We start from the raw sequence: 26,180 nt of genomic DNA on the forward strand, positions 1-26,180 counted from the left end.
GGCAGCGTGTTAAGGTAAGAAAGAAATTTTGAAGAAACCTTCGAAGATGATTGCTAAAGTAAACTATAAGCCGAAAGTGAACGTACAGGTTCGGGGCCTCGTTTTGGCAGCATACCGGACGCGTTCTACTTCGGTTCTTCCTCGGCACGGCGCGCAGCTATTCCTTCCATAAAGGAATCACACTCTTGAAGGCTACATTTACTCGCCGGGCTCGCTTAGCCACTATGGTGTTTTGCCACTATAGCACGAGGTCGCTGGTTCCGTTTACGGCCGCGGCGGCCGCATTTTGACGTAGATGAAATGCAACAACTTTCGTGTACTGTACATTGAGTGTACGGTAAAGAACCCCAGGTGGTCAAATGAAATCTAGAATCCCCCAAAACGGTGCGCCTCATACGTAGATTGTGGTTTTAGACGTAAAACCTAAGAATTTTGGAGGCGCGTATTTCTAGCAGTGAGAAAATTACAGCAAACCTGTTATTTGGAGTTTCGGACTAGTTTTTGTGAAACGGCATCGTTGAAACCTGCGTCGGTGCCTCCAATATTTGGTTTGGAACGGAATTCTGAATGATCTTGAAATAAAGATTACCTTTAGTATTACTATATGTTGCATCAGTAGTTGCAGCTTTATCTTAGACTGCAATTCATAATTTTTGTGCCTCACGTCCAGTTTAACCGGCTTCACTTTGGAGTTCTGCTAGGAGAGGCCCCAATCGACTAACATTTGGCTAGTATCGGGTCGGGGTCTTTTGGCTCAGATCACTTTTTTCTTGGAGGGGGAGAGGGGGGCACATATTAGGCACTTGAGCGTTCCGTTTCCCGGGTGACCAGAGTCGCGTCATTGTCTCATCGAAGTTGGTGTCCACGGGCCCGCCGGGGATCCCGTCTGCTGCTAATTAACAATAGTCAGTCCATTGTTCCCAGCCCTGCCGAGGGACCTGCGAAGACCTGCAAACTCTCTTACACACCATCGCTGTCCTTTGTGTACTACCACACCTGCCAACCTGTCAGTTTAAATTTCGTTAAAAAGCCGCAGTGACGACATGAGGGGAATGTAGCATGCAGTTTCTTTCGTGTTCGTCCTGAGCACATACATCTTGTGGGATACGTATACGCACTTTATTAACGATCATTGACCGTCAGACGGAGCACACAAGCGGCAGAAAACTTGGAAGACTGACAACAAACATATAGCGTTCAGACCACGTTGACTGTTTCAGTGACATTTCTGTTGCCAATTTGGCCGTCTTTGGGAACTCGTATCAATAAAGTTGCCTGACGCAGCTACCCCTGTGGCATATGGCGTATTGAGGTGCCACGAAGAGGACGGCGCGCATAGTATGGCAATTTCTGTTTTGTACATGTTCTTTCCAATATTGCACGACCCATACTTCAACACCTTATGTCTGGTAGAACTTGATGCAGCAATATTTGGAAAATCGTTGAACCAGAAACCAAACAGAATAACAACTGGCTGCAGGTGCAGTCATTTGTTTTATCGTCCACTCTCATTTGTTTATTATCTCTACATTTCAAATAAATAAACTAATAATTCCCCCGATGCTTTTGTCGTTGTGATTGTCTGTGGGCATTATGTGATTGTAACTTCAGAGGATAAATGAACATAAAATGAAGCAGCCCTGAAATTTATTCATTTATTCATTCTTCAGGAGCGCGACTACTTGCTCCAGTCACATTTAGGTCGCAGGTATTGTTGAAAATTTGATGGAACTGGTGATATCTTCCGCATGAGTTATTGTAGACCTTCTCGCAATGAGGCGGCATTCCATTGGTTACATTTGCAGTTGTAAGGAGAACCATACACCCATACCCTGCAAAATGAAAAGCAGAATCACGTACTATGGTAAGTGACATTTGAAGAACGCAGTGCCCGCAAAAGCAATCAGGTGTAAAAGATAATTGCTTGAATGGATGCTCCCACATCTTACCAGGAGAGGTGAAGCCAGCGCTTGCCCCTTCTTCCTATCTGAAATACAGCCTTGTCGGCTGGAGTCCGCTCACAGCTTAAGTGCTTTGCTCTGTTAGTGTAAATGCAAAGCTTACTACAGAAGCTGAACTGGTTCTTCCCTACGAAATTATTGCCTTAGGCTGAATGCTGATGGCGTGGTCTCCCATAAAATTTGCCAAGGCGTTCAGGCCTAACTCCGAAACTGGCGATAAAATGCGGAACGTCAACCGGTATCCATGCGGCAGGATTAGTCATCTCAATATCACAGGAAGTTAGACGAAAGCGCTTCTATTTCCACACTGCAAGCTAATTTTCCATCCTGCTCCTCGTAAGATGAGTCCAGTGCACATTGCGGGACATCACTTTCACTGTAGAAACTGTTTTAAAGCGTCCTTGCTCAAAAGAGGCATGTATACACATGCCATCGAATCACCCGGTCTACATTCCTTTTCTACTATCTTGTTCTCTGTATCCATATCCTGGCATTCGCTTCCCTTGGACGATTCCTTGCTCACATCTTCGAAACCAAACAGCGCAGAACCGACTAATGGACAGGCTTAGACAACACACAGGCTGACTCAATATAAAGTGTATCATTAGACTTACGTGCATCGCCAGATTACACTTACGTGCATGCCAGATTTGCAAGGCGCATCAGGCAATCATCAGCCACATCCATTTGAATATGCGTATACATTATTTCCAAACTAACAGAACGTTTATTTTTTAGCCGGCGTGCGTATTGTCTGAGTGCTCGTCTTTCGTACTTTTCTGGTACATCTCGACAGTGGTTGAGCGCGCCGACATATGAAAGGTAGGGATTCTAAAGATATCATGTTAGCTCACATTTTAAAAATGTTTACTTCAGAGAGTAGTTTTCATGATGTTGACAGTGTTCACCATCTTCAGTAGAGTACTTTTGCCAGGGAATTGAGGTTAAAGGCGCGTAATGTCGTCTGACGAAACCTTGTTTTCATGCATTGCTAACAAAAAGTAACGACGGGGAAGAGGATGCATCCTGTTTACCGAACAAGAGAAACAAACAAGAACATTACAAGTGTTTCAGATTACACGCTAAATAAAAGACCGCATCAGTAGAAATTTAGAATACAAAGGCAGAAAATACAACGCGAATGAAGAATACGGTGCATTGGCTTGTATAAATAGCAGAATGTTATATTTCTAGCTTTTAGTAAAAACAAATCCCAAATGTGAAGTTAATAAGCTTAGGTAACCACTCACATCACTGATACGCTCGCCAGCGTCTTACACGTCGTCGCCGCGACAATTTATGTTATCATCCGAACATCAGAATCTTCGTCAAGCTACCGCCTGTATTTGCCCATGATCATCATCGGTGGCTAATAACTTCTAATTACACACTAAACTACAATACCATTGAGCGTGTGGCTCAAACCTCTTTTATGATGCCTGTAAGCATTTTTTATTATAAACAGAGCCAGCTACACCTTGAGTGCGTGGTGGCTTAGTAGCTATTGCACTGGTCTGCTAAGCTAAAGATCGCACATTCGATCCTGGCCGCGTTTATATGGGAGTGAGATGCAAGAATGCTCGTTTAGTTTAATTTAGATGCTCGTGAAAAAACCCCAGGTGGTTTATATTATTCTGGAGTAATGCTTTATGGGGTGCCTCCTAATCAGATCATGTTTTTTTGGGAAGTAAAACCACATATTTTGTATATATTAGGAAAAATAAATAATAAGTAAACCGACGTCCTTCAGTGCGCTCTTAGTAAGATGAAGATGTTACTAGAGAAATAAACGCCGGGAATTTCGAGCCAAGGAGCTACAACGCAGATATATGGACAGGAAGAAGGTGTCTACTATGTGGGCGCCACAGCATACACCACTCAGCATCGATATACTGTAGCTGTCGTAAACAACAAGGGCAACACTGTTCGATCAGCACCAATCAAGACCAGCTCGGCCGGTGACGCGGAAGAGGCCGCCATTGTACTCGCATCGGGGCTACCTGATTGCGATGTCATCATATGTGACTCGAACACTGCTATCCGGAACTTCAGTAGCGGCTACATTACAAACCTCGCGCACTCTCTACTAGTCGCTCACCCACCGAAAAACTACATCGCTCTCATCTGGACTCCAGCACATCAAGGACTACCAGGCAACGAAATGGCTCATGCCGCTGCTCGAGGATTCACGGACCGAGTGGCTGCATATGTGGGCCGCACTCTAGAACCCAATGATTCCGAACAACACGCCAATAAGGACACACTCATCACATTCCATAAAATTTGCACACATTACAGACACCAACACCTAATGTATCCAACTTTATCTGTGCCTAGCACTCACCAGAGAGAAATATTGTAGCACCAACTGCAACCCCGCGCACTTTGCGCTTATTTTTTCCCGTCACATACCCGACACCCAAGTGTCGCATCTGCCCTGTCAAGACAGCAGATCTCTCCCATATCATGCGGCAATGCCCCGTCAAATGATGAGAACACTCACGCAATGCGAAATGTTTCCGCACACTATAGGAGGAAAAAGGTTACAAGATGTCGCGAAAAGCGATGCTAATGCCGTCCACGCCTCCAGTAACTTTGTGATTTGTTAACATTACAACTATGGACAATCAAAAACCCTTTAATAGCGTTTTACAAAAGAAACAAAGACAAACGCAGCGCACCGGCTGTCCCAACTAAATGTCGCCAAGAATTAAAAATAACTGAGGGCTTTACGCGAAGGGCAATCACGGTATATTAATTGGCGTTTCTCATGCTGGTCATGATTACAATATTTATTTTGTAGTGACACGGCTACCGATGAATACACTTGACTTCGCCAAATAGGTTCTGGCAAAGTCGCCTCAAGAAGAGCAATTGTGAAAGTGTTAATGGCCCTGGCCAACGAACTTCGCCAAAAGCATGTGCCAATAAAAACGCGAGTTATCGCTTTACTATTGATGCACATTATTTTATTTTATTTATTTATTATTGCGATAGCAATTATATGGACACTCAAAAGCAGATTTATGCCGTCGCCGTCGCCGTTGCCGTCGCCGTCGCCGTCGCCGTGAGGTTCCGTATGACGTCAATCGAGATGAAATCGTCGCCGCGCGCCGCCGAACGCTGTATGTGCGAGTGAAAGGGCGCGAGGGACGCGCTCTTTCACGGCGAGTGAACGCACGGCGGAGAACAAACGCGCGTTCTGCGCCGTGCTTCCTTAAGGGCTGCAGAAGTAGGCGTCTCTTTCCTCCTTTACAATCATCATATATGTAGAGCAAACGCGCCTTCTTTCGTGCGCGAGAGGCCGTGGGGGAGGGGGGGAGGGGGAGGGAAGGGAGACGACGTTTAGCTGCGGCACCAAATGCCTATTTATATCAGAGGCTCCGGCAACAGTCACCAACGCCGCAGGCATTTTGAGCGAACGCGGGAAAAACACCGACGGCGTCGACAACAGTTCTGCGCGTTGCCGGTGCTGCTGCATGTCCAAATTTATACAGCTGATAAAGCTAATATCATTACTCCGTATAGCTCTCTACAAATTTGCTATCGCAATTGATGCTTCGCCTTTCAGGTGAAACTGCGACAACTTTTTTATACATACTCCAGCCCGTCCGTGCTATGGCAGGAGTGGGTGTACATGTGAGTAAAACTAATTACTATATGCAGACGATATGCAGAGACAAGAACATAGAAACAGACAAATGTAAAGGAACTATACACGTCAGCACTTACAAAATTGAGAAATGGGTAACAAACGAACTTCGGCAGGTAACAAATTCGACTTTTCTATTGTGTGGGGAAATAACCTGTATTTGAAAGTGTTAGTGCGTGGATGGAGTTCTCTGATATTAGAGGCATGATATACTCTAGTTGAGGTCAGGCAAACAGGCGTTAAAAGGGAGCGATATGAGAGGTGACAAAGAGAGTTCTAATATGAATAGAAAATCTTCAGATATTCTATGTGCCGCCTTCTGGAAAGAAACAGGAGGTTCAATTCAGAAAGAGCTCAGGAACTACCCTTCTCGTGACAGTAGTCGCAATTAGAGCACTGCACGGGCTCGGGCTTACCCGAAAGCCCGGGCCCGGCCCGGCCCGTGGGCCGGGCCGGGCCGGGTAGAGCAGTTTTTTCACGGGCTCGGGCCGGGCTCGGGCACGGCGTGTGCTTTCTTACCCGGGCCCGGGCCGGGCTCAGGTTTTTTGACGCGGGCCCGGGCCAGGCTCGGGCTTTCTCCGAGTTATTCTCGGGCTTCTCAACTCTGAAAAACATGTATTTTTCGGTCTCGGGCCGGGTTCGGGCCAGTTTCGAGTCGGGCTCGGGCCGGGCTCGGGCTTAAGGTAAAGGGGTGACGGGTCGGGCCGGGCGGGTAACGTAGATTATTTCCGGGCCCGGGCCGGGCCCGGGTCTCACCATAAAAGTTTTTATCGGGCTCGGGCGGGCCGCCCAATGTAAAAACGGGCCCGGGCCGGGTCCGGGCCGCAAAAATCGGCCCGTGCAGTGCTCTAGTCGCAATTTCAAAATGTCTTAATGACCTGCTTGGAAGCTTACAAAGCTGAACGTTACCAATTTATTATTATCTTTTTTTCAATATAATGGAAGAGACGTCTCAAAATACAGGGTGTTTCAGCGAACACTTTCAGAAATTCTTAAAGGTTGCCTGTGGCAAATTGCACAATTCTAGTTCATGAGGTCGACTTCTCGAAGAGGCGGACATTACTTACACAAAAAATTGAAATGCATAATCGAATAATTAACAAAAAATCACTAATTAAGTTTTTACCTAATTACCTGATGGCCCATATTGCAATTTACAAATTGTAGCCGTGGAGTTCGCAAGGCGGATCCACTTGGAACGAATTCTCGGGATGACACCAGTTTTGAGATATTAATTCTCGAACTTTGCGGAGAAATGCATTGGCGTTCCAGTTCGTTTCTTAACAAAACGTCGCTTTATGCATTGAAGCACAAAATTTACTGGAACTCTGCGTGGTAAATCACTCCAACATCAGCAAACTGTAATGACTTCACACGCATGACGCGAATGTTTCGCCGAAAACCAAACAGCAATACCATATCCAGCACCTTAGACCAATCTTGGCCCTGAGGTACCACAATATTGGCGATGTCCTCGGACGAAAGAAATCAAGCCGTTAAAGGAGCACTTTCATTAATTCTGTAATAAAATGATTTTGATAAGCATTACCATAAAATACAGCGTTATATAAGCCCGTTCCAAACAAGAAGATGTGAAACCCTAGTGCTTAAAAGATAACAGCAGTTCTTCATGAACTAGAAATGGTTCAACATGTGCGAAGCCACGTACAGCTTACGGCATTTCTAGCTATATCGCGCGAGCGTCCATCACGAGTCATTTTAACGCCTTTAAGCGGTGATAAGCAGCGGGACTGGCAGAAGTACGCTGAAGTGCACTACGCACTCTCCAGTAGAAGAGTCGTCTAATGCGATGTTACCTTCAGGACGACGTACAACCATATTATAGTGTTCCCGGGCGATATAGCTAAAAATGCTGAAGGCTGTACGTTTAAACAGATAAAAAAAACATCAGCTCTGTCACAGCTGGTACGACGACATAACGGGCCGCACAAAACCAACAAACTTGAATCAGTGCTTGCAAGCACCAGCAGCTTTAACACACAACACGATGCACTAGTGCAGTGGTGAATCCTAGCTGGAGCCACACGGCAAGAAGCAGCAAACGGCAGACTCGGCAAGCGGCGTTCAAAACCCAAGCGAAATTCATTTAAACCCCATGCTGCACCGCGGTCAAAGCGAGCCAAAATATGTGTATACGCCGTGATCAACTTTCTCGCTTATCCCTGTAAACATCATGGGTTGTAACAAACACCGAGATGACAGAAATGGAAACCTTAGATCCAGGAGTTTCCCGCCCAAAATCCGGCGATGCACTGCAGTGTCACTACCGCTCATGAAGGCCTCACGGGTCCAACCATGCCACCGGCGAAGTTTTGTTGGTATCTGAGCACCTCACCAGACAACCATTTTTCTTCGATATGTCTTCAAACTGCGGCCACTGCACACATGCGATGAGTGTTGCTTATTTAACTCCGAAAACGTGAATCAAACAGGGACGCCTGATCAGCGACGCAGAAAACTAAGGTTGGAGGCTGCTCCCTTCGCCAATTGCCCTTACGAAGGCCTCCACCAGTGGGGCGTCCTTCGCCAGGCTCTACGCGTGTCCTTCTTTTCATAAAGAAAAAAAAACGAAAAAGGAAAGAGTGAGAGAATCAAGTCCGTATTCTGCGTACCTCTGCCTAGGCTTGTTAATCGAAGAAGCATGCAAACTTCGTAATCTGAATATATTAGTGTATAATTCATTTCCGGGAGGGCATCAGGAACACCTGCAAAAACGTGGTAAGGTCAAGAATCATATATTTTCTTATTCTGTTTTATTTACAGTACCTTACAGACCTTCAAGAAGGCATTGAATAAGGGGGGGGGGGGGGGTTGTACATAGTCATATAAGTATTAAAACACATTAGTACGGCAAGGGAAATATCCAAAACACCACAAATATATGAGAAATAATATAACACAAAAATACGCAGAAATGGCCGAAAAACAGAGGAAGCGAAATGTCGTATTAGGGTGATCACATAACATGGCATTGACGCCATCACTTGCACGTTTACATAATCCAAGTTATCAATGTGAATGTTCGGTAAGCACGCAAAGAAATTCAGGCGACTCAAGAAAGCAATGTGCTATACGGCGGAAGCCGAAAAAATTTTTTTTCGAATAGAAGATCACGAAATACACTGTTTTGAGTGGAGTACAATGTCGTCTGGGAGAGCGTTCCGTAAAGGTATCGCACGACACAAAACTGAAAAAATTGAATGCTTATGTATTGCCATAAATTTGTAACTAAAGGTATTATGCAGCCACTGCGACGTCGAGGATGCTTTTTTTCAGTTTTGGTAATGACAGACCAACCGCGTGAATGAATCTATGAAACAGTATATTTGAACACAGTGCAATAAAGAGAGTAAGGACTAAAACAGAGCGGTTTCCGTCACGTACAAGGCGCACCAGACTGCACAGACTAAACCGTTCGCTGCAACTCGGACCACCGGCCGGACTGCTGCGACGCGAAACGTCTCTTCTGTCTCGGTTGTGGTTGGGAGTTGCCTTTAAGAAAGCTTATTGAGCACTAATTCGGAATGTCTGAAAGTCGTGCATTTGATGTCTGCGGATGCGAGGAGAACTATTGACCACTTATTGTGCTGCTGTCCTCAATTTGAAGGAAAAATGCAATCTGTATTGCAACGCACTCAGAAAACTAGATGATCGTCCTCTGAGTGAATATACTATACTAGAACACGGTCCCCACCGATCATCGGCTCAGAAGGCAGTGAAGACACTTTTGTGCTCTCTGAGAACGTCTCGTACGTACCAGCGCCTTTGACTCTGTAGTGCTGGCCGTGCACGGCTTTATGTCCCCCTCTCTCTCCGTTCTTTCTCTTCCCTTTTCCCTCTCCCTGCGAAGGGTAGCAAACCTGTACTCTTGACTGGTTGACGTCCCTGTCTTCGTTATAACCTTCTCTCCCTTTGCCTTTACGCATATTATACGCATAGCATGTGGAAAAAGACACTCTTGTCTTTTACTATGTCAATCTGCTCAGGTATGCGAGCAGATTGACAAGGTGGTGAAAGAGGGGGTGAGTGAGCAACCGCCTCACGTCTTACAAAAAACAGAAATGGTTATGCGGAATATCACGTTTGAACAAACATTGCTAATTAATTGTGGATGATTTCACACGGTCTTAAATTTTGTTTTAAGCCCTTTATTCGTCGCTACAGATTTGATACTATTACTCATATGATTATAATTACATTTTTATAGTAATACCATTATTTATAATAATATACATTATAATAATTATTTTATAATTATAACTATAACGCATTACTGTGATATGAAAGTGTGCAAGCGGGCACTGAGGCCATGGAGTGAGCAGCAGAAAGATATTTCATTTACGTGTTTGCAACCCTAAATTGAACCCGTTCTGCGGCTCTCCAAAATCAATAACGAATGAGTGTCGGACGCGCCTTCTCCGATGTTTAGCCATGCGCGTTACAAAAGTGGATGTTCAAACACAGTGCGTTTAAATAGACAGTGCAACCACAGGCACTTTATGCGTTGCTTGCTTTAGCCGCCAGTGGTGGCCAAGCGCATGTGTAAAGTATGGGCTCTGAAAATCGATTTCTCAAGCTCAACTTAGTATTTTATTTGACTCTTGGTCTTCTGAAGCCTCTAATTTGCCTTTCCTGGCAAATCGGTCCGTCTTTTTGTTGTACCACACTTCGTAACTATAGCCGGGGCTGTATTTATCTCGTGATAGGGCAAGAACGGTCTGCAACATGTTACCGCCACCCCAGCCTGTTATTTACGTGCAAGCCTTTATCTTTGAAATTTTAGCTGCAGCTGTCATTCTGTTCGCTGATAAAACAATCTTAAAGACACCCGATTTCAGTATGATCGATTCCCCGAATTCTCGTCCATCAGATTTACGCATAGTTTTGTGAAAGGGTCACATTATAATATACAAAACTGCGACACTGCGAGGAAATAAACCAAATGATAAGGAAATGAGCTATATATAAAATTGTAGGTTATTTTTCTGCTGTTGCAAAACTGGGGCGATGATTTAACTGCTCTTACTGTGCTTATGAAACGACAAAGAAGAGACGTGGGCTGCTTGTAGCGCACATTCGTAATGGTTGAGCTAAATTGACGCTGCTGAAAATAATGTTACGTGTTGAACTTTGCTCAGAAATACACAGCGCTTTCAACAAAAATCAAGCAGGTCTTGGTAAAGGGCCATGTGCAATCTATAGATTGGTTAGGACTCCGACTAGGTCTGAAGCGTATGCCAATTTTGAATGCGAAGCATTATTCTTTGAGTCAAGCCAGTTTCTCTGGTGTATTTGGCTGTTTTCGTAGGTCGACAAGCTGACAAAAATGCCTCCTTATGTGATCTCCTCCACGCTTGTCGTTTCTGCTCCACGCTTGCCTTAGAGACGCGCGACACTAAGCTGCTGAAGGGACGTCGTCTCACAGCAGCCAGCTAGCCTCGTCGAATAGCAACGCACAAGTGCACGCGCGAGCCCAGTATATTAGACAGCTTTAGAATAGAGTTCCTCGCTTAACGCACGTTCAACGTAAGCACGTTTGCGGGTTGTTACGGTGCATTACCCTTCAAGACTGTTTACCGTACAGAAATGCAAACGTAAGAAAGATGTTAAAAAGTGTGCAGAGACTCAAACTGGAGTGGGTCTAACTATTTGTAGGCATACCTCTAAATTTGGGTTGGCCCATCCCCAAAAATTTCAAGCTGACCCACCCCCATTTGAAGTTGGCACAAGGCCATATTCAGTTGGCTCATCCCCAAATTTCATGTTGGTCCACCCTGAAATTTCAGTTGGCAATTCCAAATTTGAGGTGGCCCACCCCTAAATTTCAGTTGGGCCGCCCCTAAGTTTCAAGTTGGCCTACCATCCAAGTTTCAAGCTCGTACATTCCTTATTTCAAGGTGGCCCACCCCGAATTTCAGTTGGCGCACCCCCAAAGTCCTGGTCACCCATCCCTAAATTTCAAGTTGGCCCACCCCTACTATAGGCTTCCCCATGCATTTTCTATGGAGCCTTATGTGCCCCTATGGGTATTCTCTCTGTTGAACTTTTTTTGATTTCGATTGCTCTTTATCGCATATACAGCAACCAGTCATCTACATTTACACTATAAGGATTAAATGTCTTCGTAAATTACACATTTTTTCTGCAGGTACAAGGCATTAAACTTTGTGCGTGCCGGAGAGATTTTGCAGGGGTACTCGCCAAAAAAAATCACAGCATATCCACGAAGTGAATGATGATGAGTGGGCGAAGCACCGTGGGATCATTCGGGTAAACCACAGCTACGGACGAGAGATAAAGAGAGCGCGCGTCGGGAACGAGAGAGAAAATTACACCATCTTCCTGTAGGGGAACCCTGAGTAGTATGCGGAGCAGCCATGGGGTCGACTCAAGGTAGTTTTATCAGCTGTATAAACTTGGACATGCAGCAGCATCAGCAACGAACTGTTGTCGATGCCGTCGGCGTTTTGACCGCGTTCGCACCGAACGCACGCAAAGTGGAACCGGAAGTGGAACCGGAACACCATCTAGTGAACACTTCATAAAACTACAGGTGGCTACATACTACTACTACTACTACAGAGGAGGGAACGACCCACACCCTAAGGAGCTTCGCCCCTAAAATGCTTATGCATTTATGGATGGATGCTATGAGCGTCTCCTTTGCAACGGGGTGGTGGGTTGCGCCACCAAGCTCTTTTTATTATTTTGCCTAATGCTCTAGCTTTATATTTGAGAAAACAGACTTATAGAAAGAATTCCAAGCATTAAACTATCTGAAAACCTATTGGGAACTTTGGTTTTGTGCGCCTCCGTTGTTTGTCGTTCCCCTACTTTTCTTCCACTAATCTTCCAATCGCCTCTTACTAATCTCTACTGCGGACGTGTTTACTTTGCCCCGGCTATCTCGGAACTCAAGGGAAACAAGGAGGCCAGCGGCTCCTAAATCGGCCGCTGGGCAGATATCTTCACGCTCTAATAAAACACGCTCCATCGTTTCCCTATCTTTACCGCAGCAAGAGCATGCGTCTTCTTCCTTGTGGTATCTCGCTTTATAAGTGTGTCTTCTAAGGCATCCTGATCTCGCTTAGAAAAGTAAATGAGCTTCCCTTTGAGTTATCATAAATTGTTTCTTTCCGGATATCGTTCCTTCCTCTTAAGTAGTTACTCATAGTAGGTATCTTTTCCATTGCCGCCACCCATGACATTATCGCCGCCTCTCTGACTTTCCGCTTGACGTTCTTCGTTGCCATGTTGCTCACCATACCGGTCGCATACTTGCTGGTAAGCTTCCTAGTTCTTTTCCTCCACTGTGAGTCAATGTCTTTCCTGTACAAATATCTGAGCACCCTCCCAGCCCATTTACTTTCTTCCAAATTTCTCGGTCGTTCTTCATAATCAATTTTACTTTGAGCTTCGCTTATTTCAAAACTTGTCCAGCCCATATCACCCTGCACAGCTTCATTTGTTTTCTTCCCGTGAGCGCCCAATGAGAGGCGTCCCACTGACCTTTGGATGCCATCGAGTTTCGATTGTACCCCTGACTTCAAACAAACAACCGCATTTCTAAATGTAAGTGCTGGAACCATTGCACCTTTCCACATATCCCGGAGCACCTCGTACCTATTGTATTCCCATAGCGCTCTGTGTTTCATTATGGCCGCATTTCTCTTCCCTTTTGTTATTATTGTTTTTCCTGTGTCTCCAGATACCTATCGCCTTCGTTTATCCACATACTAAGGTATTTACATTCTTTTACCCAGGTATTTACTGGCCCTGTATTGACACTGTCTGATCACTGTTTGCATTGAATACCATAAAACTTGATTTTCTAACGCTAAATTTTAATCCTAAATTCTGACATTCTTCTGCACAGATGCCAGGTGTCGCACATCACTTTGTTAGCAAGCAACACAATGTCATCCGCATTAAATAAACCTGGAAGTTGCTGCTCAACTATTGTGCTGGCTTGTTTGTATGAGGATTAAACCCGATATTGATTCCTTCTAGCACGCTTTCCATCCTTACCATGTACCTCATAAACAGCAGCGGGGATAAGGGTAACCCTGTCTCAGTTCCTTGTTGACATCAACTTTATCCTCGCTCCTCGTACCTTCCCATTCAACACACACGGTATTTTCTCCGTAAGTCTCCTTCAACAGCTGTATACAGTCATTGCCTATACCTTCCACTTCCAGAATGTCCCACAAAATGTTGTGGTCTACATGGTAATACGCTGCGGTAATGTCTAAAAAGGCCACATATAGCAGTTTCCTTTCTTCTATGGATATTTCAATACATTGAGTAAGGACAAATAAATTGTCATCCAGAGGCCTACCGATCCTGAAACCATTCTGAAGTTGTCCCAATATGCCATTATTCTCTGCCCATGCTTGCAGCTTCAATTTAATCGCCTGCATTGCTAACCTCTATATTACCGATGTAATTATCCAGTCTATACGAGTGAATTTTTCATTTCCCTTTACCTTTATAAAGTAAATCCATTCTACTTTGTCGCCAACTGTCACCTATCTTGACCTATGCGTTCACCTATCTTGTATTTTTCTACTGCTTTCAACAGAGCTTCCTTACTTTTTGGTCCTAGCTCATTAATCAGCCTAACGTGAACCTCCTCTAAACCGGTGGCTGTGCGTTTAGGAATTTTCTCCTCAGTTTTCTTCCAGTGGAAATTACTCAGCACCAACTCCTTTTTCATCTGGTCCTCGTTCAAATTCCAGAAAAACCACCTCGCCATTGCCCTGAAATGATTTCGCTGTTATTTTCCGAACGTAATTTTCCGAACGTAAGTTTGTTTCCATCTTCGTCAAGGATATGTTATTGTACTGCTCCCGACTTCCTGCCTAAATAGTTAATGTCGTTCAAAAATGTTCTAGGTATGACCTTCTTTTTCTCACGTATTTCTGACATGTACTTCCCCTTTAATCTTTGCTTGAACTAATATTTGAACCATGGTGTTTTTCCCGCTGTATTTTCCCCATTTTCTGTCTATTTAATCCTTCGGCAACTGTGCATTTTTGGCCAGCCTGTGTTCTCGTGATGCTTTCTTTCGTTCGTCGATCGCCTCCCGTATCTCCCTGTTCCACCAGCTTTTCGGCTTCCCTTTTCCTTTCCAACAAGCACGTTGCTTCTCTGTCCTCACTTCTCACGCCATTACACTTACAAGTTCACTATATTCCCCCTCCTTGCTTGGCGATCCGTCAAGTTCTTTCTCGGCACTTATGACTTTATTTGCTATTTATTCACTGTTCAAATTTGGACTCGTCCCTCTTCGTTCCTTGCTCTTTTTCCCAAATGCATATCCCATTTTCAAAATGATGCGTTTATGGCCATTCACTATGCTGCTATACTCTTTTTCATCAATGACCATATTTCGTTCAACTTATCATAAATTCCTTCTGTCAACAGACAATAATCGATGGCCGCTTGTCTATTTCCGCCTGCCCATGTGATCTCCCGTTGCTGTCGGTATAACTGTCTAGATCATGTATGTGGGCATTCATGCCACCCAACAGGGTAATTTCGCCCTTATTCCCGAAACTCCTAATATCCGCGCTTAGGCATTCCACTAACTCTTGATTCTTTTCTTTGCAATTTTTTCGTGTCCATAAATACGTCCCACCCAGTGAAGTTTTCTTTCCACTGACTGTGCCTGATAGCCAAAGATGCTCTTAACACTTTGAATTTGCTCTTTCCCATTTGGCCCCCTGATGTATGAGAATTCCGACTCCCGCTCCCTTTCTTTCCAATTTGGTTCGGTTGCACCATTCCCAAACATAATTCCCAATCATTGGTGGCTCTTCTAAGTCTCTAAGGTGCGTTTCTTAAACCGCGTACACACCTATTTGTTCTCTATTTAACTACTCCTCAATCTCTAACCACTTTTACTTTCTTCTACCACCCTGCATGTTTATGTAACCTATTGCACAGCGAGGTCTTTTCTTTCTAGTTTTTCTGTTGTTACCGGCGCTGCTAGTGAATAGTTCCCTTAAGGGGCCTTCTTCATTGCTACTGACGCTGACCTCCTGAGAGTTCATGGGCCCCCAAAAAAGCAATTGCACGACCAGCGAGTCGCCAGCCCACTTCACGTCCAAGCCTGTGAACGAAGGGGATTCCGTCTCTTTGAAAACCACTATACCTTCTCACTTCCCCGTTGACTTCCACTACCTCGAAACCTTTCTCTCGGCTCACTTTCCAAATCGCCTCATTAGTGGCCACAACTGCACATTGTAAGTTATTGTAACCTACAGATACCTCCCACACAGTGCATACCACAATCTACACCCGAAGAGACCCCTTGCGGAGGTCGTCTACACCCTTCGCCAAAAGATGGGCTAGTCCCACCCCTTTCCTGCTGAGCACGTCATTTAGGCTGCGCGCCACTATTACAAGGTTGCATGCCTGCGCATTCTCCACCAGCTTTTCTCTTGCTCGCTCCATGACATCGCCCCATGACCACCCTGGAAACGTCCCTACTGCCACTTTTTTGTCGCCTTTCACGCGCTCCACAATTGCCTCTGAGCATCTGGACAGATTTGAATCACCCGTGATTATGACATTTTCACTTTCCCTTCCTGACCCCTGCTTCTCTTTGTCATCCTTGTCCGCGTGATTCCGATTTGACACAGGTCATTGACCCCTCCGTTCCTGCTTTCCCTTCACGGCAGCTTCAAGGTAGGTGACGCTCCTTCCAGCTGCCCACCCTGCATGTTCCACGCATTCTATGCGCTTTGTGGGCACTTCTGGTCCTGTCCCGCCGGGAGCCGGCGTTATATCGTCACTACCATTTTCGTTCGTAATGGCGGCTCTGTTCAGTTTTTCTTCAGCTGCTCGGAGTCTTTCTTCTACTGTCTTCCATGCATCACGCTCCATGTTCAGTTCATTTCTCAGCTCTGCCATCGCTCTCACAAGCTAATCGTGGACACTCTCCATTTTCTTTAGCCCAGCATGGACATCACAGTGCCTGTAGATTGGCTCCGTTTCCAGGCTATTCTCATCCGTCCCCTCGTCTACCTTAAGGGATCGCCCGCACGCTGCATGCTTTACCACCCTTCTTGCCATACGTTGCACTTGGCTTTCTCTAACGCTATCACCGAACCTTCAGAAACACGTACCTACAAAAAGCCGATACGCCCAGAACCTAAAACCTTAAAGTGCCACAACTTATTTATCCGCAATTTGTCACGAAGTATCTCCAGTAAATTTTGAGCAAACTTGAGTCATGACACACGTGCGTACGTGTTCGAACACGTAGCCACGCTCTGACTGTCCTAGAAAAGCAATATTTTCGATACACATACACACACACTGAAAACACTAATGGTTAATATTCTTGATACTTCCAACCTACTATTTCAAGACTTAAAAGACTTAGCGTCCCACGTGGTCACACGTCTTGAAACACGTGCCAGGAAAGGATTTTCTGACTGTCCTACAAAACCAAATAGAACCGATACACACACAAAAAAGAAAAAAAAGGCCATCAGCTGGTAGCCCCACCGCTTCCAATCTACTATTTAAAGGCTAAAAAAATTGCTAGTCTAACAACACAAGCAAGCTCAAAGCGCGCACAAAAAACTCATGTTTTCGTCGCCGCCTCGGAGCCCCGGAGAAACACGTCTGTCCGCCGCGGTTGCCACATGATGCGCTTATGATGATGATGATGATGATGATTTATTGGCATCCCCTTTGAAACGGGGCGGCGACAAATAGTCACCTAGCCTGCTTGATTTAATCAGGTATACTATACATGTTCTTTATCTAGCATTTTTGTATGCCTCTCATTATTTTTCTTTTTCAAAAATTTACCTTGTACCGCTGCCTATGATTTTAAGAGATCAGGTCGTATCCATCTTTTCCCTGCTTTTTTTCCACCAGTACTCTAATCGACTCTTGCTGATCTCTACGGCTGATCTGTTTATGTTTCCTTCCACTTTAAACCCAAGCGCTTCTGGGAGTGGCACGTTACCTATGGTTCTCGCTGGGTGGATCCCGTCGCATTCCATTAGGATGTGCTGAGTGGTCTCTGGATCTTTACTGCAGCATACACATGTCTCATCTAGTTCCGAATATTTGTTCCGATATGTTTTCGTCCTTAGGCAACCGGATCGAGCCTCAAAAAGCAAGGCACGGCCCTTTGTGTTATCGTACAGATTTTCCCTTCTAATTTCTTTCTTCTCATTCTTGTAAATCTCCATTGTCCTTTTCGTTTCCATTCTTTGCATGCAATTCACGGTCTCTATTTCTCTCACTTTCTTTCTGATGACCCCTGGTTGTCTATTTACAGTTTCGATTATCCTGTACTTGGTTGCCAACTTCCTTGACCTCTTCCTCCATTCTGTGTCCACGCTTTTCATGTAGAGATACTTGTGCACTTTAGCCGCCCATTTATTTTCATCCATGTTCCTGAGCCTTTCTTCAAAACTAATTTTGCTTTGTGCTTCTCTGACTTCAAAAGAGGCCCAACCCATGTCACCATGCACTGCCTCATTTGTCGTATTACCGTGTGCTCCCACAGCCAACCGGCCTACTGATCTTTGGTCAACTTCCAAACCCGCCAATACATCCGATTTTAAGCATATAATTGCATTTGCGAATGTTAGCGCTGGCACCATTACTCCTTTCCAGATTCCACGCAGCACCTCATACTTATTGTGTCCCCACAGTGCTCTGTGTTTCATTATTGCTGCATTCCGCTTCCCCTTTATTTTCAGATTATCTTGGTGGTTGCTTGAGTAATTCTTTCCTTCGTTTATGTGTACGCCGAGGTACTTATATTGCTTCACTATGGGTATTACTTGCTGTTGAATTGACACCACGAAGTTACTCGTGTGTTCATTAAAGATCATAATCCCTGATTTCTCTGTGCTAAACTTAAGGCCTAGATTTGTCGCTGCGTTCCCACATATATTCGCAAGTATCTGTAAATCTTTTTTATTGTCCGCTAGTAGCACAATGTCGTCTGCGTACATCAGTCCAGGGACCTTCTGTTGCACCATTTCTCCATTACGCATGTAGGATAAATCAAAACCTAATTCGCTGTTTTCCAGTCGTCTTTCTATGCCCTTGACGTAAAGCGTGAACAACAATGGTGACAGAGGGCATCCTTGCTTCAATCCTTGGTGAATTCCCACCATTTCATTTCCTTTTCGGCCTTCCCAATGCACTTGTACTTGGTTGTCTCGATATATCTCCCTCAGCAGCTCCACGAAATCGTCATCTATGCCTTTGTATTGAAGAATATTCCACAACAATTCCCTGTTTACGTTGTGATAAGCTCCTTTAATATCTAGAAATGCTATCCATAAAGGTCTTTTCTGAGCTACTGAAATCTCTATGCACTGAGTTAGTACAAACATATTGTCTTCTAAGCGTCTGCCTGGCCTGAACCCATTCTGTAGTTCCCCCAATACACCGTTTTCCTCCACCCACTTCGACAGTTCTAATTTTATGGCTTGCATTGCCATTCTATATATCACCGACGTTACTGTAACTGGCCTGTACGAGCTCGTCTTATCCTTATCTCCTTTGCCTTTGTAGATGAGATTCATCTTGCTTTCACGCCATCCAACGGGAACATTCTTTGTTCTAATCACTTGCTCTATGGCATTAGTCAGCAGTGCCTTGCTTTTTGGACCGAGGTTTTTGATTAGCTGTATTGGGATTTCATCGGGTCCTGCTGCCGTGTTGTTAGGGACATTTTCTGCTGCCTTTTTCCAATAAAAGCTTTCTATGCTAAATGTTGATCTCTCAGGCCTCTCTGTTGTTGCTGGATCTGTTGTCTGAACTACGCTTTTTCTCGTGCCGAAGTTATGCCTGATAACGTCTGTGATGTACCGCAGCGCATCATCGCCTTCATAGATGTTACCGTCTTCATCCCCTATAGCCGTTTGCGAGTTTCTAGTTGGAGCTCAAAGTGCTTTTATATGGTTCAACAATCTTTTTGGGGCGCCTTTGTCTCTTTTGTGAATGTTATGCACCCAACGTTCACTTGCGCATTTAATTTTCTCTTGCACGAGCTCACTCGCAACCCTTTTCTTTTCTCGGTATGTATTCCATCTAAGGAGCACCTCTTCTTCTTGTAATCCCAACTTTTTGGCTTCTCGATGAACCCTAGATGCGTCTTTACGCTCTTTTATAGCTTGTTAAATTTCCTTGTTCCACCCCTTACGTGGTTTCCTCTTTCCAATCCAACAATTGTTTTGCCGTGTCCGCCTTATTTCATGCTGCATAACCTCCACCAGTTCCTTATATTCCCAGACTGCTGTAGGAAAAGCTTCAATTTTCTTCTCTATGTTGTTTGCGATCTCTGTTATTGGCTCGTCCTTCATTTTTAAAAACTCTGAGGCTATTGGTTCATGTTCTGCGCTGGTATCTCGCCTAAACTTTAATGCTAAACGTCTATGATCGCTTCCCAGGCTATTTTTTTCCATTTTCGTCTATTATCATTTGGTCTAGTTGTTCGTAGGCCATTTCTGAGATTAAGGCGTAGTCGATACATGACTGCCTGTTTCCGCATTGCCACGTTACCTGTCCATGACACTTATTCTCCCTGATAACTACTATAAGGTTCTGTTCATCACACAAATCCAGCACTAGAGAGCCGTTGTAATCAGTATATCCGTCTAAATCGTCCATGTGCGCATTCATATCTCCCACTAATATCACCTGGCCCGAGTTACTGAACTCATTAATATCGCTTCTAATGCAATCGACCAATTCCTTATTTTTTTCTCTGATATCACTACCTGTCCATAGGTAAGCTACTCCCAGCCACGTCTTTTTACCTTGCCATGTACCACTAATCCATAAATGCTCTTTACATGTCTCGTTTACCCTTCGCCACTTCAGACCTCGCCTAATTAGTACGCCTACGCCTCCGCCTTTCGTTGACCCGGTCATTCTGTTGCACCCTTCCCATACAAAGTTGTCAATAACAGGCGGCTGCTCCAAATCTCGTAGATGCGTTTCGGTCAAGGCGTACACGCTAATCGCTTCATCATTCAGTTGCGTTTGAATTTCCAGCCATTTTTCCTGCTTGCGACCACCCTGCATATTCATGTAGCAAATTTTACCTTCTCTATTCTTATCCTTTCTGCGTCTTTTCCTGACTCCTGGTCGCCTAATTCTGCCCTTTACTGGTGTTTCGCTATGTTCAATACTCAATCCTGCTTCCTGATTGCCTGGGGCCCGCCTAAAAAAGCTACAGCTCGTGCCGCGAATCGACGTCCGACCGGTGTTGCTACACTTTCACTAAAATGTATCCCGTCAACCACAAAAGCGCCTTCGCGGCCTGCTCGGTGCACTTCTCGGTTGATGTCAATGACCGTAAAATTCATTGCTTTAGCTTAGAGTCCAAATTTCCCGGTTTAGTGCAAGAGCTGCCCTTTCAATTTTATAACCCTGCCTTTCAACCTCTGGCACCGTGCACACCGCGATTTGTACTTCCTTTGAAACATTCCGCAGGTCGGTGACCCCTTTGGCTATTTGCTTTGTGATCCCTGCTCCTCGTCCGTGCAGTACGTCAATCACTCCGCCCATTATCACCACTAGGTGTCTCTCCTCCATTGTGTCCCACATGCGTTCCTTGGCCTTCGCTGTCACCTCTTTAATCGGCTTTCCCGGAAGCACGCTAACCTGGACTCGTTCGTCTGCCCCGACCCTCTCTGCTATCGCCGGTTCTACTTTACGCATGTTGGAATCCCCAACAAAGACAACTCGACGCTTTCCTTCCCCCTCATCGCCGAAAGCTGCCCCCGAAGTATCAATGCCCTCCCCTCCTTTCTTATCCTTGCCCTTGGCTTTGTTTTCTTCCCCGGCCGCGTCAGTGGTATCCCCTTCGTGACTATCACTGACGTTTCCGCCACTGCTTCCCGGCGTGGCGGGTTCGGCTGTCTCTGCACTCGCATCGGAGCCAGCTCCGTTCGCGGTGCTCGCCTCGATGCGTTCATCATTGCTTTGCAGAATGGTGGCGCTCAGCTGGATTTCTGCGTTAGCTAGCTTTTCTTCTGCCTCCTTCCTCTGCTTCTGCTCGATTTTAAGGTCCTTTTCTAGCTTTCCAACCCGCTTAGCTAACCTATCCTTGTCTTGCTCTAGGCGGTCTAGCCGCGACCCTAGCACACACATCCTACAGATAAAATCTGCACCATTCGTTTCGCGTGCTGACTTAAACCGCGTTTCTTCCAGCGCGTAGGAACGCTCGCACTCAGAACAACGCACGCGTGGGTTCCCCCTAGTACCAACCATCATCTCGTACTAACAAGGCGTAGATGTGGCAAAAAAAAAACAGTTATTCTTTACCTACTTTTATCTAAGCGAGAAGACCAAGAAAGTGAAAAAGCATTAAAATAATTTATGAAGATTGCTTGGCTAAGCTAACCCTCCTAAAAAACCAAAAAGTGAAATATAAAATAACAAAACTTATCTCTTTGGCACGCTGCTCCTGCTGCGCTGAAATGGCACCTCAACTCGACACGTCCGCTCCCGTCGGCTTCACTCGTGAGAGTCACATTAAACAAGTGCGCCATCTGGTGCCTCGTACCAGACGTATCCATGCCAAGATATGCGAAGGCGTCTCATTAGGCATACGGACGCTGGAATTGCCGAACGATCTCGAAAAATGGACGCGCTATGCGCTCATAACTAACGTTTCGGATGAGTTCAGAGGAAGCCAAAGCTAATTACAATAGGTTCCGGTGATCAACGAGAGTGAGAGCATGATCAACGAGAGTGAGAGCATGATCAACGAGAGTGAGAGAATGCACGTTGAAGAGGGAGCTATGGCTACCGCCATGTTCATCAACGCTATTTCTTAGCATGCGTAAAGATTACGAGTGTCAAACTCGCCAAATGACGTAAGTTATCATAGCGCACTTAAACTACAGAAACCCAATAACGTTCGGAACATGCGCACTAAGGACAACGCTATTCAAAAAATCACCGTCCTAGTACTCCGTACAGATGATTAACCAGCGAAGCGGAAGCGTGCGGCCTGGGTGTTTATTACTGGGCTAATCGGAATTGTTCAATAAAGTCATTCTAAATATTTGGTTACGTCTTTGTGTTTCTTAATGAGGTTACACACACGTTCGGCGGCGTCGGAGAACGACGTCACTGATGGTATATGCCCGTAGTGCGCCGTTGTCCCACTGCCACTTGCGATTCTTCAAAATAAATTGCTTCAAAATTAAATTTGTACGTCACGGTAAGACAATGAATGGCTCATACCACCGTAAACGCGGCCTCCCTATCACGACGACAGAAGAGAAGTGAAATTCTACGCTGGAAGAATGTGCGGCAATGGAGCCAGCTGTGGAAGAAGACGACAAACGCGGGAGCAGTCGTACGAGCGCGCTTGCGCCGAGGGGCGCCAACGATCCATCTGTGGAAGAAGACGACGACGCTCGAGCCCTTGCTGATGATGATAGTTTACGGCGTACAGGCGACAGAAGGACGAATCGGCTTGCTACATACATTTTCTCTGTAAAACTCTGTGTTGTGACGTTATAGTGACGGTGAACAACACAGTAGCAAAATCAGTGAATCATGAAAGTCACTCTTTATTTGGTGAGCTTGTGCGCAAAAAGACAAGCGACACTCGAAGTACCGTGATAGCGGTGAGCAAGTCGGTCGAAACTCTGATGTGCGGATCCGGTGCGTCGGCTATTTTTACATGGCACGATGAACCTCCCAGCGTACACGCTGCTGCTCAATAAGGCTCTAGAATGCAAACCGTTATTCTCGTCGTGCACCCAGTCTGGTTGCAGAAGGCTCTGCGACAACATGAACTACTGCTAGAACCAACGATAAGTTTAAACATTTGTTAGCCGGAGAAAGGCGGACGCTAGAAATGATAAACAAGCACACGTGGCAATGCTCTCCTCTTAAAATGCATAGTCGCGAAGCCGCACACAGAACACAAAAGCGAGGTACAGCATATGCAACAACGAAAAATAACCAAGCGAAACGGAACTAAGGTGCCAGAATTAATTATCAAATTATGGTGTTTTACGTGTCAAGACCACGACCTTATTATGACGCAGGCCGTAGTGGGGTACTCCAGAATAATTTGTACCACCTGGGGTTCGTTGGTTTCAGAGTTCGTCAGCGCGCGAAGAGCGGCTTAATTGACGTGTTTTTGTCTCAAGCAACACAATGCTGTATAAGTTCGTAACAATTGTATGCCTAATTTCTTCCTTTTTTTCGTTTTTTGGGTTTTTAGCTTTGCTGAATTTTAATTATTCATACTTTTGTATAATCATGTGTTTCATTGGACCGAACTCCTCAATATAAAACGAGTATTTCTTGTTTCGTTGTTATTGTGGTATGTTCTCGCAACTTTCAATATTGTTTTGTTGGTTCGAGAACCTAGTCAAGCGGTCGTGTAGACTCCTTTATTTCTCTGAATGCCCCAGTTGCTTAAAACTGAACGAAAACAATGTTCAATTTCATTGCATTTGATTTGATTTCAGGTTGTAGGCCGCGCTGCTGTGATTGCGTAATGCTGTCCCGCACGACCTCACACTCCATACGGCGGAGAATCTTGTATGGACCGAAGTACTGTGGCAGTAGCTTTCCACTAAGTCCACGTCGGCGTATTGAGATCCAAATCCAAACACGGTTGCCGGGCTAGTAGTCCACATAGCGTTCGAAGGTTGTAGTGTTGGATGTTTGACCTTTGCTGATCCTTGATACGCAGCGGACTATCTGTCCACCGAGCGACGTCGACGTCGTCTTCGTTGGTGACATGAGAGAGCTTGTCTTTGATCGCCGTCGTCGGGCTCCTTCCATAAACCAGCTTGAACGGCGTCATCTCCCTGCCTTGTTTCTTGCAGTGCGGTATTGCAAATGAACGTTACGTACGGAAGGACGGCATTCCTCATCCTGCACTCGACGTCCACATACATTGATAACATGTCGGCGAGGGTCTTGTTCAGTCGCTCCGAGAGACCACTCGTCTGCTGGTGGTAGGCGGCGGTCCTGCGGTGACTAACCTGCTCTACTGTAGGATGACTTTAGTCATCTCTGTTGCAAATGTAGTTTTTGGTCGGCAATGAGCACTTCCGGTGCAGCATGTCGCAGCAGGAAATTCTCGAAGCAGAATTTTGGGGATGAGAATATCATAGGGGAGGACAATATCATCGGGGATGACAATAATAGGGGATGGCAATAAATCATCATCATCATTGAGTCGAGGTGCCGTGTAGAATGGAGGAACATTAGAATACGGGGATCAGAGTGCTCTCCAGCGTTATTGACTTGGACTTCAGGTCGATGATTGCGCTGTGTTGGCTCAGGAAGTACTATCGGTGTCAAATGAAAAGTGAACAGTGAAGCAGTGGGTTACGTGCTCCGTTGTTCACGTTTCATTTGACGCTGATATTACATACCATGAATGGCGCCTCATGAGCGCTTTTGCTCGATAACGAAGCTCGCGGGGCAGGTTCGGTCATGAATGGTAATTCTTGCCGTGCATATTCCAGTCGGCGTTATTAAGTTTCATCCAGCTGTCTAAATTTGAGAGCCTTTCCATGCAGTCCTGTCTTGAACTGAGCGACGAAAGATCCACTTATAACAGAGTAGTCGGCTACTGCGTGGCCTTTCGAGATCACGTTGACGTCGGTAGTAATTTTTCTTGCATTGCAGTTAGGTCATGGTATCGGATCTCGGCTGCGTCGCGTTGTCCCAGTCATGTCGTGTCACAAGGGCTTCTGAGCGGCATTATCTCTGCTTCGAGCCTTCGTTCGGGTGTCGTAGTGTCGTCGGTAAGCCGCCGAAATGCCGCTTTTTGGCGTCTTCTTTGTTGGCGGAGCATCTCCGGCACTTCGGCAAACAGCAACCGCATGTCCATCGGTTGATGCTTTTAGTTAACCGGATGTGGGCAAACGGACCAGTCAGATGTTGGAACAGTGCACTGCCAGTGCTGCGGCTAGCGGTAGCGTCTGGCGATGGCGAATGGTATGGTCGTCGAGAGCTCCAATCAGTTGCTGCCAAGTAGTCGGGGGTGTCGCCTGGCCATTCTGCTTGCAGCAGAACTGATAGTTGGGCCACTTGGTACGTATTCATAGAGAAATATTGAAAAGCGTTCACATCGCAACGGGATTTCGCCTCCCGGTGCCATCGTGGGCGGAGCCACCGACTTGACCTGAGGGGGCCTTCGGCTCCCGCTGGCCAGTTTCTAAAGACCAATAAAAGTTCTTGTCACCGTCACCGCTCATGCGTGTCCCCCTTCACAGTGTCCTTGTCTATTGTGCGTGCTATATATTTCACTATGAATACGTTTTACTTGCTCTGGACATGTCGAGTTGACGGGCAAAACTTCACAGTCTCATCTCGCGGTAAGGGCATCATCGGTAGGCATGGCTTGGTGTTCTCCGCATTGATAGCAGAGCGGCTTGCCCCCGAGCGGTCGGGGGCAAGCCAAACATACGTCTTCATTGGGGCGTTGCGCGGACCCACAGGCTGCCGCGCTGGTGGTGGCGACGTCTCACGGCGGAATTGCGGCGCTGAGGAGCTCTGGCGTGGGCGCG

The 26,180-nt window shown here is 45.7% G+C and overlaps 1 protein-coding gene across 2 annotated transcripts in view; it reads right to left on the minus strand.

Moving 5' to 3' along the window:
- Positions 1-1,630: 1,630 nt before the first annotated feature.
- The window catches only part of LOC119465227 (uncharacterized), a 66,208-nt gene continuing 41,658 nt past the window's right edge, over positions 1,631-26,180 (minus strand). The window contains exons 4-5 of one of the 2 annotated variants that reach the window (XM_037726025.2): positions 8,247-8,339; positions 1,631-1,832 (exon numbers count right to left, since the gene is read on the minus strand). In XM_037726025.2, the coding sequence (XP_037581953.1) occupies positions 1,660-1,832; positions 8,247-8,339 (266 nt within the window). In that variant the 3' untranslated portion in view covers positions 1,631-1,659. The remainder of the gene's footprint in view (positions 1,833-8,246; positions 8,340-26,180) is intronic. The other variant, XM_049656677.1, reaches the window with a different exon arrangement.

Source organism: Dermacentor silvarum, chromosome 9, assembly GCF_013339745.2.
Source record: "Dermacentor silvarum isolate Dsil-2018 chromosome 9, BIME_Dsil_1.4, whole genome shotgun sequence".
In the NCBI taxonomy this organism is placed as follows: Eukaryota; Metazoa; Arthropoda; class Arachnida; order Ixodida; family Ixodidae; genus Dermacentor; species Dermacentor silvarum.